The 16260-nt window shown below is 30.3% G+C and overlaps 2 protein-coding genes and 1 long non-coding RNA gene across 3 annotated transcripts; 2 read left to right on the forward strand and 1 right to left on the reverse strand.

Moving 5' to 3' along the window:
- The first annotated feature begins 1814 nt into the window (after positions 1-1814).
- Positions 1815-3588, forward strand: LOC111883643 (uncharacterized). The gene is made up of 4 exons (XM_023879964.3): positions 1815-2051; positions 2637-2763; positions 2926-2998; positions 3126-3588. Exons 1-4 carry the CDS (start codon positions 2024-2026, stop codon positions 3384-3386), a joined length of 489 nt encoding a protein of 162 aa, XP_023735732.1. The 5' UTR covers positions 1815-2023; the 3' UTR covers positions 3387-3588.
- A 2433-nt stretch (positions 3589-6021) lies between these two features.
- Positions 6022-7585, reverse strand: LOC122197641 (uncharacterized). The gene is made up of 4 exons (XR_006191253.2): positions 7361-7585; positions 7126-7227; positions 6577-6750; positions 6022-6499 (listed from the first exon to the last, which is right to left on the reverse strand). It is a non-coding gene; the product is annotated as an uncharacterized LOC122197641 (long non-coding RNA).
- An 829-nt stretch (positions 7586-8414) lies between these two features.
- LOC111883648 (uncharacterized) lies at positions 8415-10165 on the forward strand. The gene is made up of 5 exons (XM_023879973.3): positions 8415-8680; positions 8773-8822; positions 9153-9258; positions 9712-9770; positions 9961-10165. The coding sequence occupies exons 1-5, from the start codon at positions 8585-8587 to the stop codon at positions 10007-10009; spliced, it is 360 nt and encodes a 119-aa protein (XP_023735741.1). The 5' UTR covers positions 8415-8584; the 3' UTR covers positions 10010-10165.
- The last annotated feature ends 6095 nt before the right edge of the window (positions 10166-16260 follow it).

Genomic DNA, 16260 nt, shown 5'->3' on the forward strand with positions numbered 1-16260 from the left:
AATAATCTTATATGTACATGTTTCATTCTACTTTAGACAATCAATTTCAAACTTCACACAACATCAAAAGACAAGAACACAACATAGGTGTATGCTATCCTTCCAAACTAGTGCTAAAACCACACAAGAAATGACTCGCCTCAAATCCAATTTATGGGAAGCAATGAATTGAGGAAGACGCTCTACAAGAGATCACTAAGAACCCTAAAAGGTTGCACAAAATCTCGATTAGAAACAAGAAATCAAAACAGAAAACAAAGTCTAAGTTTCATATTTTGATGTTTCACATCCCAACCCATGTTCAGTGTTTTGGGTGTAAAACATAATCTACAACTCCAAACGGGGTGTTATCATGCTTTCTGGAAACTAGACTCGATTTCATACAATTTCATATGTATGGGGCATCATCTAATTCAGACCAGATCGAGCTCTACAGCCCTTACAAAACAGATCAAAAATTCTGTCCAGATTTCTAACTTCGACAAACATCACCAAATACTTTAAGAATTAAGACAAGGACTTGAAAAGTAGAGATGGATGGTAAGAAAGTCATTTATACCTCTGAAAATATGATGAATTTCAAGGAGAAGAAACAAGGAAGAAGTCTTGAACCCAACAAAGAAGTATCTCTACTTGAAAGCACCAAAATCACCACCACAACTTCTTAGATTTTCACCACCACCTCAAGAAAGGAAATGTACTCAAGAACTCACTTCAAAGTAGTGTGGATGTTGCCAGTTAGGGTTTAATCCCGGATTTAGGGTTAGGGGTTACTTAAATACATCATAACTTTCATTCCAGACCCTGTAAGTGTGGGAAAATGACTTCATGGCCCATTTATATGATTAAACATAAATTTCTTGCACTTTGACCTCTAAAATATTATTTGTATAAAAGATATTCTTTGTGGGTTAGGTCCTTTGGGAAAACATGATTGTTGTTTGCACAAATGTATTTCTTTGTTAAGATGATCTTACATGGTTTGGTATAAATTTATTATTTTAAAATTATAGATATTCTCATTTGGTTCGATTTAGTAGATTCAGTGGAGTATGCATGTATCTTTGTGTACTATTGATCGACTTGGATTTTGATTTGATCGAGTAATCAAAATGAGTCGGCTATACGCATTCAAACATTAGATCTCCCAATTTTGGCATTAATAAGCATAAAATTACTTGTAAGTGTTTATTAACAGATATATAATTAAAATCTTTTTACACATAAATATCTATAATTTTATTGATTTAACCATTTGAAATTTTGAACATACTTAGGATGCTTTATTGGTTTAAATAAGATCAAATAGTTGTTTGTTTACAAAATATATTGTAAACATTCAATAATATTAATTTAAATAATTTTGATTTATTCTATTGTGTGACTATATTAGACTCTGTCCTTATTATCGTCAAAAGTATCATTTATTTTACAAAATTGATCTTTTTTTATATATAAAATCGATTTGATTTTGTTGATTAAGTTTTGTTTTTATTGGATGATTGTCTTTTTATAAGTTTATCTGTTTTTCATGGTTTAATTGTAATTGTAATCTGTTAATATAATTAGTGGATTCAACTGATTTCGAATCCGTCATTATCATCAACCAATCTGAATAAGTTGGATTTCTAACAAGTTTATTTTAATGTTTTGATGTTACATATTGAATCATATGAATGAAATTGTATGACTTAAAATAATTAACATTATCATGTTTTAAGAAATATATTTAAAAATACAACGATTGATAAATAAATAAAATCTTAACTTCCTCTATCGCAATTCTCAAAGCCTCAAACCTCAAAGCATAACTAGCGGTCCAAGTGGAAGCTATCTTCTATCGAGGCTGATATACGGTCACAAAGAATCGTCTTTGATCCCCAAGCGAAGTTGACCCGCCTCCATAAATACAAATTATATTTGATCCGGATCTTACGTAGACGTCTACATTTCCCCAACTAATCAACACGAATATAGTCTCCTTTTTCCTTCTTTTTCTTAATATCTCTTCGTTTACAGCAACATGGGACAAATCCTGGAAAAACTTCAAGGTGATTTTCTTCATATACCTGTTTCTTGCTTTTCACCTTCAAATTTCGCGTCTGTTGCTGCTAATTTCCATCAATTTCGATTAGGGTTTTGTTTAGTTTGAAGATTGATTGATTTTATGATATTTTTGCTGATAAATATCTACACCTTTTTCATGTAAATTGAATCACTTTCTTCGATTAATCCCGGATCCTGCTTTTGCTCTCCTGTGGTTCTGTTGTAATCAATCGGGGTGGATTTTGGTTTTGTTTGATTTAAAAATTGATCAATTTATGCATGTTTTATGGTATAATAAATGGGTATAAATTTAAATTCGAACCCCTTTCCTTGACTGTTCCCAATTCCAGTTCCTGCTTTTCTTTATGGATTTGGGGTTTGTTGAATTTAAAGATTAAATTGATTCCGTATGATCCTAACAAATTGTATAAATCGTTCCATGCTTTTCAATTTCTTGCAATTTTCACACGACTGATGGGGTATAAGTTTCTACTATTTCCATTATTGTTCAAATAAATGCTTAAATGTAAAAAAGGTTAAAGATGTTTGTCCTTAAATGCCAATGGTTTTAATTTTGACACTTTGTATAGGCAAGCAATGGAGAGAAAAGCAAATACGAAAGATAAGTGACAAAGTTTTTGATCGTTTCAAGAATGATGACGGAAGGGCAACTATGTCATTTGAAGACTTATATATCGCCGTGTTACTTGTGTTCAAGTAAGATCATTTAGCCCCATTCATTACATGACACAACATAACAAGTTGTAATTGTTTTTGCAAAAGACGTAAATGCCCTTACTTACTGTATATACAAAATGTTGTATTTTTCCTTAAAAATCTTGATCTTCAACTTATGCAATTGATTCTATTCGATTGTAGCGATCTCAACAAGAATTTGCCAGGGCCTCATTTTGATCCCCCAAAGAAGGACGAAATCAAAACCTTGATGCAGGTGTTTTCTAAATTCCATTAAAACAAATTGTATTAGTACAAGTATTAGCATACAAATTTTATTTTGTGGGTCCCATAGCGATGGTATTTTCTTTAATTTTTTTTTTTTGTTTGTTTATTTGAGTTAGGAATGTGATATGGATCTTGATGGGGGACTCAACCGAGAAGAATTTGAGGAGTTTGTGAAAAGGCTAACAGCGGATACATTTGTGTATGTGACTCAAGGACTCCTCATCACTCTAGCAATAGCACCAACCGTTGCTATAGCCACAAAGAGGTCAACCGAAGGTGTTCCAGGCATTGGAAAGGTGGTTCAAAAGCTACCCACTTCAATATACGCAAGTCTTATCACTTTGGGAGTTATGATGATCCAAAAAGCTAATGAGTAAATTAGTATTGAAAATTCATGTATGCTGTTGATTTGGGTGGTGATAAGGTTATGTATATAAAGTATTATCAATAATCCTAAAGTTGGATGATGGGTTTTGTGATTTTGTAAGATATATGTATTCAATATACATGTGGAATGTTATTGCATATTTATAGTTTTGGAAATAATGGAATGAAACGTGATCGTATATTTCATCTAAATCATTTTGTTGTATAGATTACGAAAAATATGAATCATGGTTGCCTCACGTTTGTTCCATAATAAAATAAGTAACAATCTTCAACTAATTCCTAAAAAATGTTAGATTATTAGAACAATAGTCGATATTATTCATTCAGGAGTTAACACAAACTTTTACTTTTAAGATCAATGCTTAAGTGCATATGGTGTAAATTTATTTATTTATAATAAAATAAGATACCCGGTTAATAAGGATCTAATTTCTTTTTTAAGTAACATGATCATTTATGAAACTTAATTACAAAAACTAAAATGGCATGCTTACCCTTTCAACTTTTGAAGATCTAACATAGAAAAAACCACACAAATAGGTGAAATGTAATGTTAGCCACACAAGTGTCCAAAAATGTTAAATAAATTACAAAAAAAATCCGAATAGCAAGACCTGGTCTCATGATAGTTTCTAACACATGCACGAAAAATGAATCGGAGATTGAAAAGGTCTATTATGATGTTTGGACATATAAAACAATGCCTTAAAGGAAGGAATGTAAGAAAGAGAAGAACATGTAGAAAAGGAAAGAATTCTGAATGAGAGACACAAACACAAAAAAGTAAAAAAAGTAGTTAAAAATGGGAGATGGAAAGGATGATGACTTCATAATATCTTTAATCACTTCTTTATTATGTTTTCTTGTACTTATTGGTGGTGTTTTTCTTATATTATATTTTTGCGAGCCACATGCTACCCACCCATTGTTCGCAGTGGCCGCTTTACTACTTATCGGCTCTCCTTGGATCTTTTGGTTTTTGACATATTTGTACATGTGCATGAAGGCAACGGGTCGGTGGGCAAGATTGATGACCGGAAGATCTAAGTGACACTGTATTGGTGGGGTATGGTACGACAGCTGTGGTGGTGAGGTGGGTGATGGAGATTGGAGGAGGTTGTGGGTATTTCGCAAAAGGGTTATAACTTCTATACATTCTTTGATGCAGAAAGAACGCGAAAATATTATGGTAGCTTAATTTACAATTGTTTATTTTGCATCATGTAATTTTGCCATTTGATGAAATCATAAATAGTTGTTGAAGATCAAATAAAGAAATGATTGTTGAATGTCGATTAGTGATTGTGATGTTGATGATGATGCTTATGCAAATAAAGTTAGTATTTTTTGTCTTATCATTATTTACTTGAATATGTCTTCTAGTTTATATATATATATATATATATATATATATATATATATATATATATATATATATATATATATATATATATATATATATATATATATATATAAAAGTGAATATATCATCTAATATTGACAAGTGAATATACTATGTAATATTCACATATGAAATATCATTTAATATTCATAAGTGTATATACCATCTAATATTCACAACTGAATATACTATGTTAATATTCACAAGTGAATGCATCGTCGAATATTAAAATATGAATATACTATGTTTATTATATGCTATATTCATATATGAATGATACTTAAATTGTAAAAAAATCATATTTTTTATTCATAAGTAAATAATGAATGTACTATAATAAAACCTGATGCATTTTTATTTACTTATGAATAACGATGGCCGAAAATATATATATATATATATATATATATATATATATATATATATATATATTTTATCTTAAAACTATATCAATATGGATGTCTATTTGTAGAGAATAAAAAATCGTGAATTTTGGTATATTTAAAATCATTTTTTGATAAAAATAGCTTCTAAAAATTGAAAAAAAAACGATGTTTTTGTATATATTAAGGTAATGATTAACATAGTTTAAGGAAATATGGTTTGTTGGAAAACACATGTGCATTCCTTTCCCATTTCCGCCGGTACGTTGGAGGCTTTTGCGGCAAAAATATATGATTGACTGAGAATGATTCTCCCATTCTCAACCTTTGTTTTTTCTCAATTGAACCCTATTCTATATATATATATATATATATATATATATATATATGCTTAGGTTATTCTATTTAAAGTAATTATTGTGTTATTGTATGCATAAATGTGGGTCAATCAAATTTACTTATTTTAAGAAAGTGATTAATATATATTATTGAATTAAATATAATTGAAAAATATCATTTTAATTAACTACAAGGGTAATTTAGTCAATTAATATAGATTTAATAAAGGAAAATTGCATTTTTTTAAGGAATCATAAATACTATTAATTTTCAAAATCTGATTTTACGAATTATAATTTTTTTAATTCGGACATTCTGACAAAATATGTTTATGAGTATATTCAAAAATAAAAATAATCTTGAACCATAAATATTAAAAATATTCTTGAACCTTTTCTTGATCATGACTTTAAAAACTTCTTGTTGAATAACAAATTTTTAAACAATCAATTGTAGAATAAAAACAAAAAATACATTAATTCTTACAGAATACGGGTAACAATTGTTAAGAATTAAATTTATTGTTAAAGAATAAAACTAAAAAAACTTTCAAAACGGGAAAGAAAACATCAAAATCTAACGACACTAATACATTCTAAAAGAATAATGTTGCTTAGAATCACTTTCAATTTTGTGGTCCGTTCTTCAAGCATCAACTTCTGTGAAAACAAAACCAAATTGTAGTTTAGATTCCAACAAAATTAAAATTCATGATTCCATTCCAATAGAATTGGAATTCGTGATTCCATACAATTCGTGAACAAATGACATTGATCTTCTTCAATGGTCCATAATCGATTGATTCCAACCATTCTTACGAGAATGACATTTTGTGAGACTAATACCAGACGAGAATTACGTTCTACAAGAATACCATTCTGTTAGAACACATTTATTCTCCTTATCTAATATACGAAAACTTGCAGTCCCTGCTTTTACTTATCTTCTTTACCAGTTCCAACCTCTAGATCCTTTTCTGATAATCAAAAAGAAATATCAAACTAATAATCCAACTTAAAATTAAAGTTCAGTGAAAATTCCAAATAGTCTTACTTGATACCAGTAAACATAGAAAGCTCTTTCTATATACTTTCTGAGTTTTCACTGTACATGAAAAAACCTGCTAGCTCTGCACCCTCTACATACTTTATTTCGCGAACTAATGAAGAAAATCTAAAACTCTCTATTTCATGGTATCTCCCTAGCTTCCTGCTCGCATATCTTCACCTGGGATGATCATTAAAAAGCATTGTGTAAACCAACAACAATAGAGGAATGGAACATGAATATAGATTCAATTGTGTAGTTGTAGAATTAACCATGGGAATAATGGAATCAAGGGGCGAATTTTGCTAATTCTGGCAAACGAGCAGTAGATTCAATCTCATATATGGAGATTTGAATTCAACACGAACAAAAAATTTGAACATAAAGGAGAATTTCAGATCTAAAATACTTATGAAATGATTCTGATTAAACTACACAAGCTTAATTACAGTCGTAGATGCATAAGCACAAAAATATTCATGATAGAAGCATATATGAGATACTATAATTATATACACGGTGTATGAGAATTGAGATAGAGAAAAAAGGACGAACATGCGGCGGATTCAGTGCTCGATTTTGATTAACGACAGCGATGTCTTCCCGCTGAGAGGCGAAGCCGACTTCTGCAATGACATGGTGCAATCAAATCATCTCCTGTGAATCATTTAAACAGGATAAGAAATGAATCTTCATAATCGCTTGATTCACATCCACCATAAAATTGTTTCTAACATAACTTTGAAGCTTTATGAAGAAGAAAGAGCTACAGAGTTACAGAAAAACAGACCTTCTGTACGATTTGAATAAACTCCGTAGAAACAGATCAAATCAAATTATAGGGTTTTGGAAGTACGATTTGAAAATTGGGGATGATTTCTTGTCCTTCAAGAAGAGATCGATCGATTACCACCACCAATACCACCTGTGTTCGATGCTTGATCGCTCGATTCTTCCCTCTCCCGATCTATGAAGAAGACGATGAAGGGAAGGGTCGCTGGTGTCGATGGATTGAATTGTTTATTGTTTTAAAAAAGGGATAAAGGTAGGTCAATGAATTACCATAATTATAGGAGTGTATTTGTAGAAATTATTTATCAAATTACTAAATTACCCTTATTTATTTGTTTGATTATTTATTTATTTTTTTAAATTTTGATTGACCCACATTTATGCATACAATAACATAATAATTATTTTAAACACCTGAACCATATATATATATATATATATATATATATATATATATATATATATATATATATATATATATATAAAGGAAAAATAAATATATAAAAGTAAGGGTAAAATGGTCTTTTTTAAGTGGATTAAGGATGTCTATTGCAATTTCTTTAAACCACAGGGATGCATCTTGTCAAATTTTCAAAAGTTGGACTGAATGTACGAATTTGACCAAACCATAGGAACCAAAAGTGTAATTTACTCTAATTTTTAAGGTATTTTAGCGAATAAGGATGAACTTAGTCGACATAATGGCTGGGTAGATGGCCGCTAGTACCACAGGTACTGTCGTAGGAATGGATCTGACGACCATAGGGTAATGTTAAATGTATTGAACATGGGCTACATAACCCATCACTTTTCTCTCTCTTTCTCTTTCTCTCCAAAATCTCTCTCCTTTTGTATCAAAATATATTTGTATGTTTTTAATTAGTTTGATATGTTTTTGATATTTTATAAATTTAAATAACTCGAAGGAATGAAGAATATAAGTTTTTCAATGTATTGTGAAAATAAATGAAAGACAAAACGGTGATGTTTTTAGCCATACACAACTTGTGCTTTAGTTGTATAAGTTGTATAGTACTATAATAAATTAAAAAGAGTTGGAAGTGGTGTGAAATTAGGATACCTTCACCCTAACTATTTAAATATCGGATTAGCATAAACGGAGCCACTGCAGCCCAACCGGAGCCCCAGTTGGACCAGGACACTGTCCGTTCATCTCAGCTTGTACAAAGCTCTTTTTGATAGTCATCGATCAATCGATATAATGGCTGCGATTCATAAAACCCTAGTATTTCTCATCTGGGCAGTGATTATATGTTCTGTTGAAGTCCTTGCAAAGAAATCTCCCCGCCCAATTTCTGTAAGATTTCGATTGAAATAATCACAAATTAATCTTTGTTCTCATCTGGGCATACTTAATTTCTGATTTTGACGTCTGTGGTATACACACAGGACACCGAAGTTCGACAAAGGAAACAAAATTGCTACTCAGACATTGAACTGTATGTTCGATCTCCCCCATTTTAGTTCTTCAAAAAACGAAGCAATGATTTTTGTTTTTCATTATCACAATTTTCGCATCCGTTTGTCTATATTGATGTAGTATTCATACTTTACCTAAACAATAAAGCACTAATCACTCTCAAATAGGTTGAATCCCGAAGTCAATAGCCACTAAGTCGACCTTCAATTGCAGAATTTCGTTTCCTTTCTTTTACAGTTTTCAAACTAGATTTATCATTTATTAATCAATTTATCATCATAAAACATGTATGCTTACTCTTCTATACTATTGATGCTGATTTGTTGGTTTATTTTTGTGGGGTGGAAAGTGGATATTGGGGCAAGCAATGCAAATCTTCAATGGTAGCAAAGGAGAATTGTGCTTTAAAATGCCTGTCACCAGCTTGCTATGAGCTTATTTATGAGAGTGATCCGGTAAGAAATTACCATAGTCTGTATATTTGTTACACATGGCGGCATGACATGACAGGTTATACTGCATTTGACTGTTAGGGGGTGTTTGGCTTAGCTTTTCAAACCCCAAAAGTCCAAAAGTTAGAAAAAGTTAGGATTTCCTGATTTTTCCAAAAAGTTCATTTTCCTTGTGTAAAAACTTCAAAAGTGACTTTTAAAACTAGTTTGACAAACATCTTTTGCTTTTTTTTCTTTTCTATAAAGGACTGGCTGTGAAAAGCTAAGCCAAACACCGGTCAATGGTCCCACCCAAAAAGGTGGAAAAGGGATGCAAAAGACGTGAATGCCCTTCTTATTGTCACAATAAAAAATAGCCCTATAAAGTTATATCTAGTGTAACAAATGGAGCCTCATAATATATTTTGACTTGGATTGATATGCTTATTCTTTTATTTGGTGGATGTTTTTTATCAGCTGGAAGAAGGGGAGAAAGATTATGTGAGGAGCCAAGAGTACAAGTACTGTATGCATAGGTTAGTCTCTTGCTTGAAGACTTAATATATAGTATTGTACTTTGAAAATATACCCAATTATAGCTATATTGAAACGAAAATAATTGGGTAGATTGAAAGTACTTTGCTACATCTTATTTGATAGATAGAATCAAATGATTTCAAATTTTGAATCTATTCATCATATTATCATCAAACAATTTGTTTTCAGATTGTCTTTGGGAGAGAGCTTGGATGGTGTTAGAGGTTCTTTTGATTAAACAAGGAATTGAAGACTAAAATGTGTTGTGTTTTTAAACTAGTATTTAAGAAGGTTTGCTTTTTTGAAGGGTTAAAACTTTTTTTTTGTGTAAAGTACTTGTAATTATTGAAGTTGTTTGATTCCTGGAAATGATCATGTGCATTGTCATGTTGTACCTGTTGCTACAGAATTTGTACTGTGTTAAGGTGATTCTTAAGAATGTTGTGCACCCATATAAAGGTGTACAAAATAGTAGAAGATTTGGGTATAGTGTTTACAGGTAATCATAAGTTCTTATGCTCTGTTTTCAGAGTTCATAGAGTAAAGAAAAAATAAGATGGTGACTTAATATAATTTATATTTTTAGACCTTGATATAACTTGTAAAAGATGGACAGAAATTGAAAACCAATTAGGAAATTGAGGCTAAATGGTAAAAATAAATTAAAATTTCAAAGAAGAGTGGTGAATGTCAAGTCTCGCAAAGTTTAGGGACCTGTTTTGAACATTACATTTTGCAACAGAAACAACTCTCTTTGAACGCACAAAACACTTCAAATTATAGAAAATGGTTAATGTCAAAAAATTGCCTCTATATCGATTTTTTTTTCTTTTAATCACTCATCTTTAATTTATATTTAATAGAGCAACAAACCATTTTTGTTATTTCTGTTAAACAGATTTCAATCTGGTAAATTGAGTTCTACTCCTACATGGCAAAATTTGTACATTTAATCTCCACGTTGGATGCCATGTAGGATTGGATACCGGTTTGGATGTTTGAAATCTAGTTCCATAGCTTAATAGAAACACTACAAAAACAAGGTTAACTTCTAGTTAGGCTGGACCTAAGCTAATTCGGATCCAAGCTAGGCAAAACCAATCAGAGTCGAGCAATTAAGGCCGAACCTAATCCAAGTTAAACCTAACAAGGTTTAGCAAAACAAGGTTGATGACAAGTTATACCATACATAAACTAGATTATGACTCGCGCAAAATGCGGATGAACATATAAAAAGTGCATATAATATTATAAAAACTGACCAAAAAAAAAAAATAATAAAGTAACATAAAAAGAGTCTGCGTTATTGGGTATATTGAAATGCCTAAAAAATAAAATGAAATGCATGAATATCTATAATCATTGAAGGATTTCTTTAAAGACAATATTTTTTGTTTTATTAGTTTGATGACCTTTCTGGTCACATAAGTTGTCTTTTTAGTTGAATTATCTATCATATTTCATGTTATTTTATTTATTATTATTATTTTTTTTTTTGGAATTATACGAAAGAAACAACAACATAATTTCGTTGTATGAAAAAATGGAAGTAAAGGCTATAATTGGTATAAAACCCAACAATGATAGTTCACAACATTGACGTAACTCATATAATTTCTTAAAAGTTGTTTTTAGAAACTGATTAATTGATTAGTATTTATATAATTAGAGAAATTTCATTTAAATGAGTGGTCCATATTTATTTTTCGTTCCACAAATCCTTTTCTTTCGAATCAGTAAATTCTTTCCAAAAATCTAATTTAAGAACCAAACATCGTAAAACCAAATTACTTAGGGAAACTTCTTGACTTTAGTTAGATTTTTATAAATGTAGAGACTAAGATGATTTTTGCAATTGTGTAATGTTAAAACATAGTGTCATATTTAACATGTTTCCTTTTAGAAATTAGTTTTTTAAGAAAAATATATTTTTGGCAAATAGTTATTTGAAAAAACATGTCATGCCAAAAATTACATGTAACACATCAAAAAATATTATTTTCATTAAGCAACGGACACGTATAATTATATAAGCGGCAACAATAAATACTTCTCTTTTGAAAGATATCATATTTCAAACAACACAATTTATAGAAAAATATGATTTTCTGTTAAGCTATCTATAATAAATGAAAATTAGCTTCAAAATACATATCATTTACTAAATAACAAATAGTAAAATTTGACAACAAATATAACATTAGTATAAGGTAGTGGAATGGTTTCATTGATTTGCAATTATGTGATCGTACAACAAAATATATATATATATATATATATATATATATATATATATATATATATATATATATATATATATATTACAAAGGATAAAAGTCATGTATTGTCTATACAGCTTCCATATCTATTCATATTTTGGTCTAGGCTAAACATAAATGTGCATTTGAAGAGTAAGCTTGTTTTTTAATCATAATGACAATTTCTTATTCTTGAACCAAAAAACCAATTACAATTTCTTTATTTTTTTAACCTTTTGACAGTTGTTTTGATTAACAACATCCTTCTCTGACAAAACCTTTTTATCCAATGAATATTACGATTTCAACCCTTAACAACAACTTGCACTTTTTTATTTGATTTTCTTCAACAACCAAATAAAACTTTACTGCATTTGATCAAGCCATTTACTATTTTTATCGGTTCAACTGTCTAACGAGAACTTCACTACATAAGTCATTAACACAAAAAATGATAAATCATGTTTAAAACTTATAAAATTCGAAATAAAAAGGGTCTGCCATTTTATAAAGTGTAATCATAAAATCAAAAAAATAAAAATATTATAATTTATAAAACTTATGAAGAGAGAAAATTTTTAAAAATGCAACATTGATCCACATTAATTTTGTTTGAAATGGATCTTTAATTTATAACAATTTGTAAAAGCTCTTTCCTTTACTAAGATTATGTTTTCATGCGTATCTTTTTCAGCATGAGAACCCTGTCTTGCAGCCCATCCATTTCTCTATCATTCCCATGTTCATCAATTTCATGGAAAGGGTAAGAAAATAAGACTCTAATACCATCATCTTCAATTTCATTAACCAGATAATATATGTTTCCACGCACATCTCTACATTCATACAATGCTAGTAAACAATTGATGCAGGCTCAACCAAGACTTTGCTAATTTGAACAACATAAGATAAAATTGATGCAAAAATGATAGAATTTTTGTGAGTTGTGATATCATAGAAACTGATGTGACTACCAATATGACACTATTTGTTTTCTAAATATTTGCAATTTACAATAACATATGGCATGATATACTTGTATAAGACCCATTTTATTTAAATCTTCAATTTAGAAACTAAGACATGTTGATTAATGAATTTATCTTAGGAAACTAAGATGTAATCAGGATGTGGATGGACAGGTAAGAAGTTGTAATAAGAATTATTAGAAAAACATATGATTATCATTATCTATTTATCCCTAAAACTAATCAACTTAGTATCTTCATTGTGTATGTTTTTGGTTATAGTCAATAAACATAAGAAATACTCGTTTTTGGAAGGACATTTGGATTGATAATGTGAGGCTTTCTTCTCATTTTCCTAGACTTTTTGCATTGGAAGAGGAGAAAGAGTGTTCGGTGGCAGATAGATGTAATGCAAGTGGTTGGCTTTGGAGATGGAGTCGTCAAGTACGTGATAGTGGAAGCACGACCTCTCAGTTCTCGGCATTGACTAGAGTTCTTTCTCATGTTACGTGCGTCGATCAGGCAGATAGTTGGGAGTGGGGTGTTGATCCAGATGAAGGCTTTACTGTTAATAACACTAGAAAATATATTGATTCGATTTTGTTGCAGGAAGGCATGATTCAGACGAGATGGTGTAGGCTAGTGCCTATCAAAGTTAATATTCATCTTTGGAGAACTATTCTTGATAGACTTCCCACTCGTTATAATTTGGCTTGTAGGGGTGTTGACATGATCTCGGTGCTTTGTCCTTTATACTCTACTAAGATAGAAGTTTGTAGTCATGTGTTTGTCAATTGTGACGTGGCAAAGGAAATTTGGAATAAAGTGTTTAAGTGGCTTGATCTCCCTTTTCCTTTGTTTGCAAATGTTGCTGAGATATTGGATTGGATGGATGGCATTCCTTCAAGTCTGAAAAAAAAAAGAAAGCTTGAAGTTATTATCAATACCACGATCTGGGTTATTTGGGATTACAGGAATAGTGAAGTGTTCAAGACATACAACATGCGGAAAAACCATATATTTGAAAGCATTGTCATTCATTCTTTCAATTGGTTCTCTAGTAGAAATAGCAAAAGTAATATATTTTGGACCCAGTGGTTGCGAAATCCCCTTTTATATGACTCTTTGTAATTGGTTTTTGTTCTCTAGCTTTTGCTAGTTTTCTTTTTATAATATGTGGTTGTTAAAAAAAATCTCAATAAACAACAAATGAAGCCAAAAAACAAAGCATGATACTAACAATTTCATAAGAATCGAGTAAAATGTTTACTTGAATATAATATCTACCAACAATATTAAGCATTTCATCAAACATATGGTTGGCGAATATTGAAATAGAAATTTTGATAAAATACAACATCCATAATATAATTTATGTATAAGAACATCACACAAAGATATAACTGAAGTCATACTTTTAAAAAGAAATGATTGCAGGGGGCTAAATCTTCAAACAAACCGCAATAATTGCATATGATAAAAATGAATCCTCTATTGACAGAGGGGATGACGAACCTAACTTTGAGTGGGTTAGAGAAAGAAGATGAACATACAATTGAATCTTTGATTCCATTTGAGATCTTAGGACGCATCTGTTGGTAAAGACGATTTTTCAGATTGAGGAAACACAAAGACGATCATGGGATGGTCAAAAAGCTTATCGGTAATGATGATGACTTATTGATATGAAAATCCCGACAGATAAAGAAGAATTTTGAAAGCAAGAGTAGAATTATGATTTTATCCATCAAATTTAAAACATAAACATGGAGATGTGCTAATGAGAAAGAAGTGACTGAATTAGGGTAGTTTCGTCTTATTTATTTTATTTTTGATGAATTTTAATTGTATTTATAGGCTTCATAATTTTAAACATTTAATTTTTGATAAGTTTTAATTGTCTTTATTAGGTTTTCTAATTTTAAACTTAAGATACATTTTATAAAATTAGCGGACAAAAAATAAAAAGGTTTGAACAAACGATTATGTCAGCAAAATGATGCAATGATGCAAAATCTAAGAATAAAATCCAATTAAAGGACATGATTGTTGAAGATGATCTAATCAGGTTTCTCTTTTAAATATATAGTAAATTATTGAAATCGTCCTTATGGTTTGGTCAAAATTGCATGTTTGGTCCCTAACTTTTTTATGCACTCGGATCATCCGTATGGTTTAATTTTGTTGCGTTTTTCGTCCCTATGGTTTGGTCAAAATTGCACGTTTGGTCCCTAACTTTATGTATGTAAGGAACGAAAAACACAACAAAATCAAACGGGACTAGGGGTGCAAACGAGCCGAGCCGAGCCCGAGCCTGGCCAGATGGTGGTTGTCGAGGCCAACAAAATAAATACCTTAAATATTACACACTAAAATAGTGTATAGTGGTAAAGGGATCGTATCCACAGAGATTGGTTCAATATAAATCTCAATGTAAATCACTTGTTCAAGTACTCGTAAAACAAAAGTAAAAGTAAAATGGGGGATTTTGATCTTTTGAGATGTTTAAAAGAAAACTAGAATTGCACTAAGATTTAAAAACACAAATCAACAAAAGAAAATTTTGATGTAAAATCAATAAAAGAAAGATGGTTGACTTTAGACTTTCATTACTTGAACATTTGGTTAAATAATCATGAGAATACCAAGGTGCAATACTTGTGTTTATAATCTAATTTGGCTATAACAATTTATAAACATAACTTGCCTCAACTCTTCTTTTGTATTAAAATGACTAGAGAAGCGCATAGCACATTTCCTAAATCAATGTCACAAAACTAATGAAGCATGTAATTTCGTGAAAATCAATTAGCATTAGGTTTTAAGAGTCACCAAATCCAAAGAGTAATCGATTGCTTTCATTACCACTATGGAGAAAATATTTTCTTAGTCTAAATGAAATGAAAACAAACATTTAAACTAATTGTTGCTTGTTAAATTGAAGACCCATTACTTAGCCAAGAATTTAACCAACAAAAATAATATTCACATATCAATATTCATGACTAGAGATATATAAACATGAAGAAAGTTTTTATAGAAAATATAATCATAGATATTCAACACAAGTTCATGGAGTTCTTCAAAATAACCAAAACATTCAAGCAATTACATCCAAGCCAACCAATGATAAATCTAGCCTAGCATGGCTATGATTAAGCAAACACAAGAGAAATTAGAGATACCAAACATTGTTCAAGATGAAAGATGAAGGAAATCCACAAATCTTCTAATTTTCTAGAGAGAAAAAGTGTTTGTTTCTT

Source organism: Lactuca sativa, chromosome 4 (genome assembly GCF_002870075.4).
Source record: "Lactuca sativa cultivar Salinas chromosome 4, Lsat_Salinas_v11, whole genome shotgun sequence".
Lineage (NCBI taxonomy): Eukaryota > Viridiplantae > Streptophyta > Magnoliopsida > Asterales > Asteraceae > Lactuca > Lactuca sativa.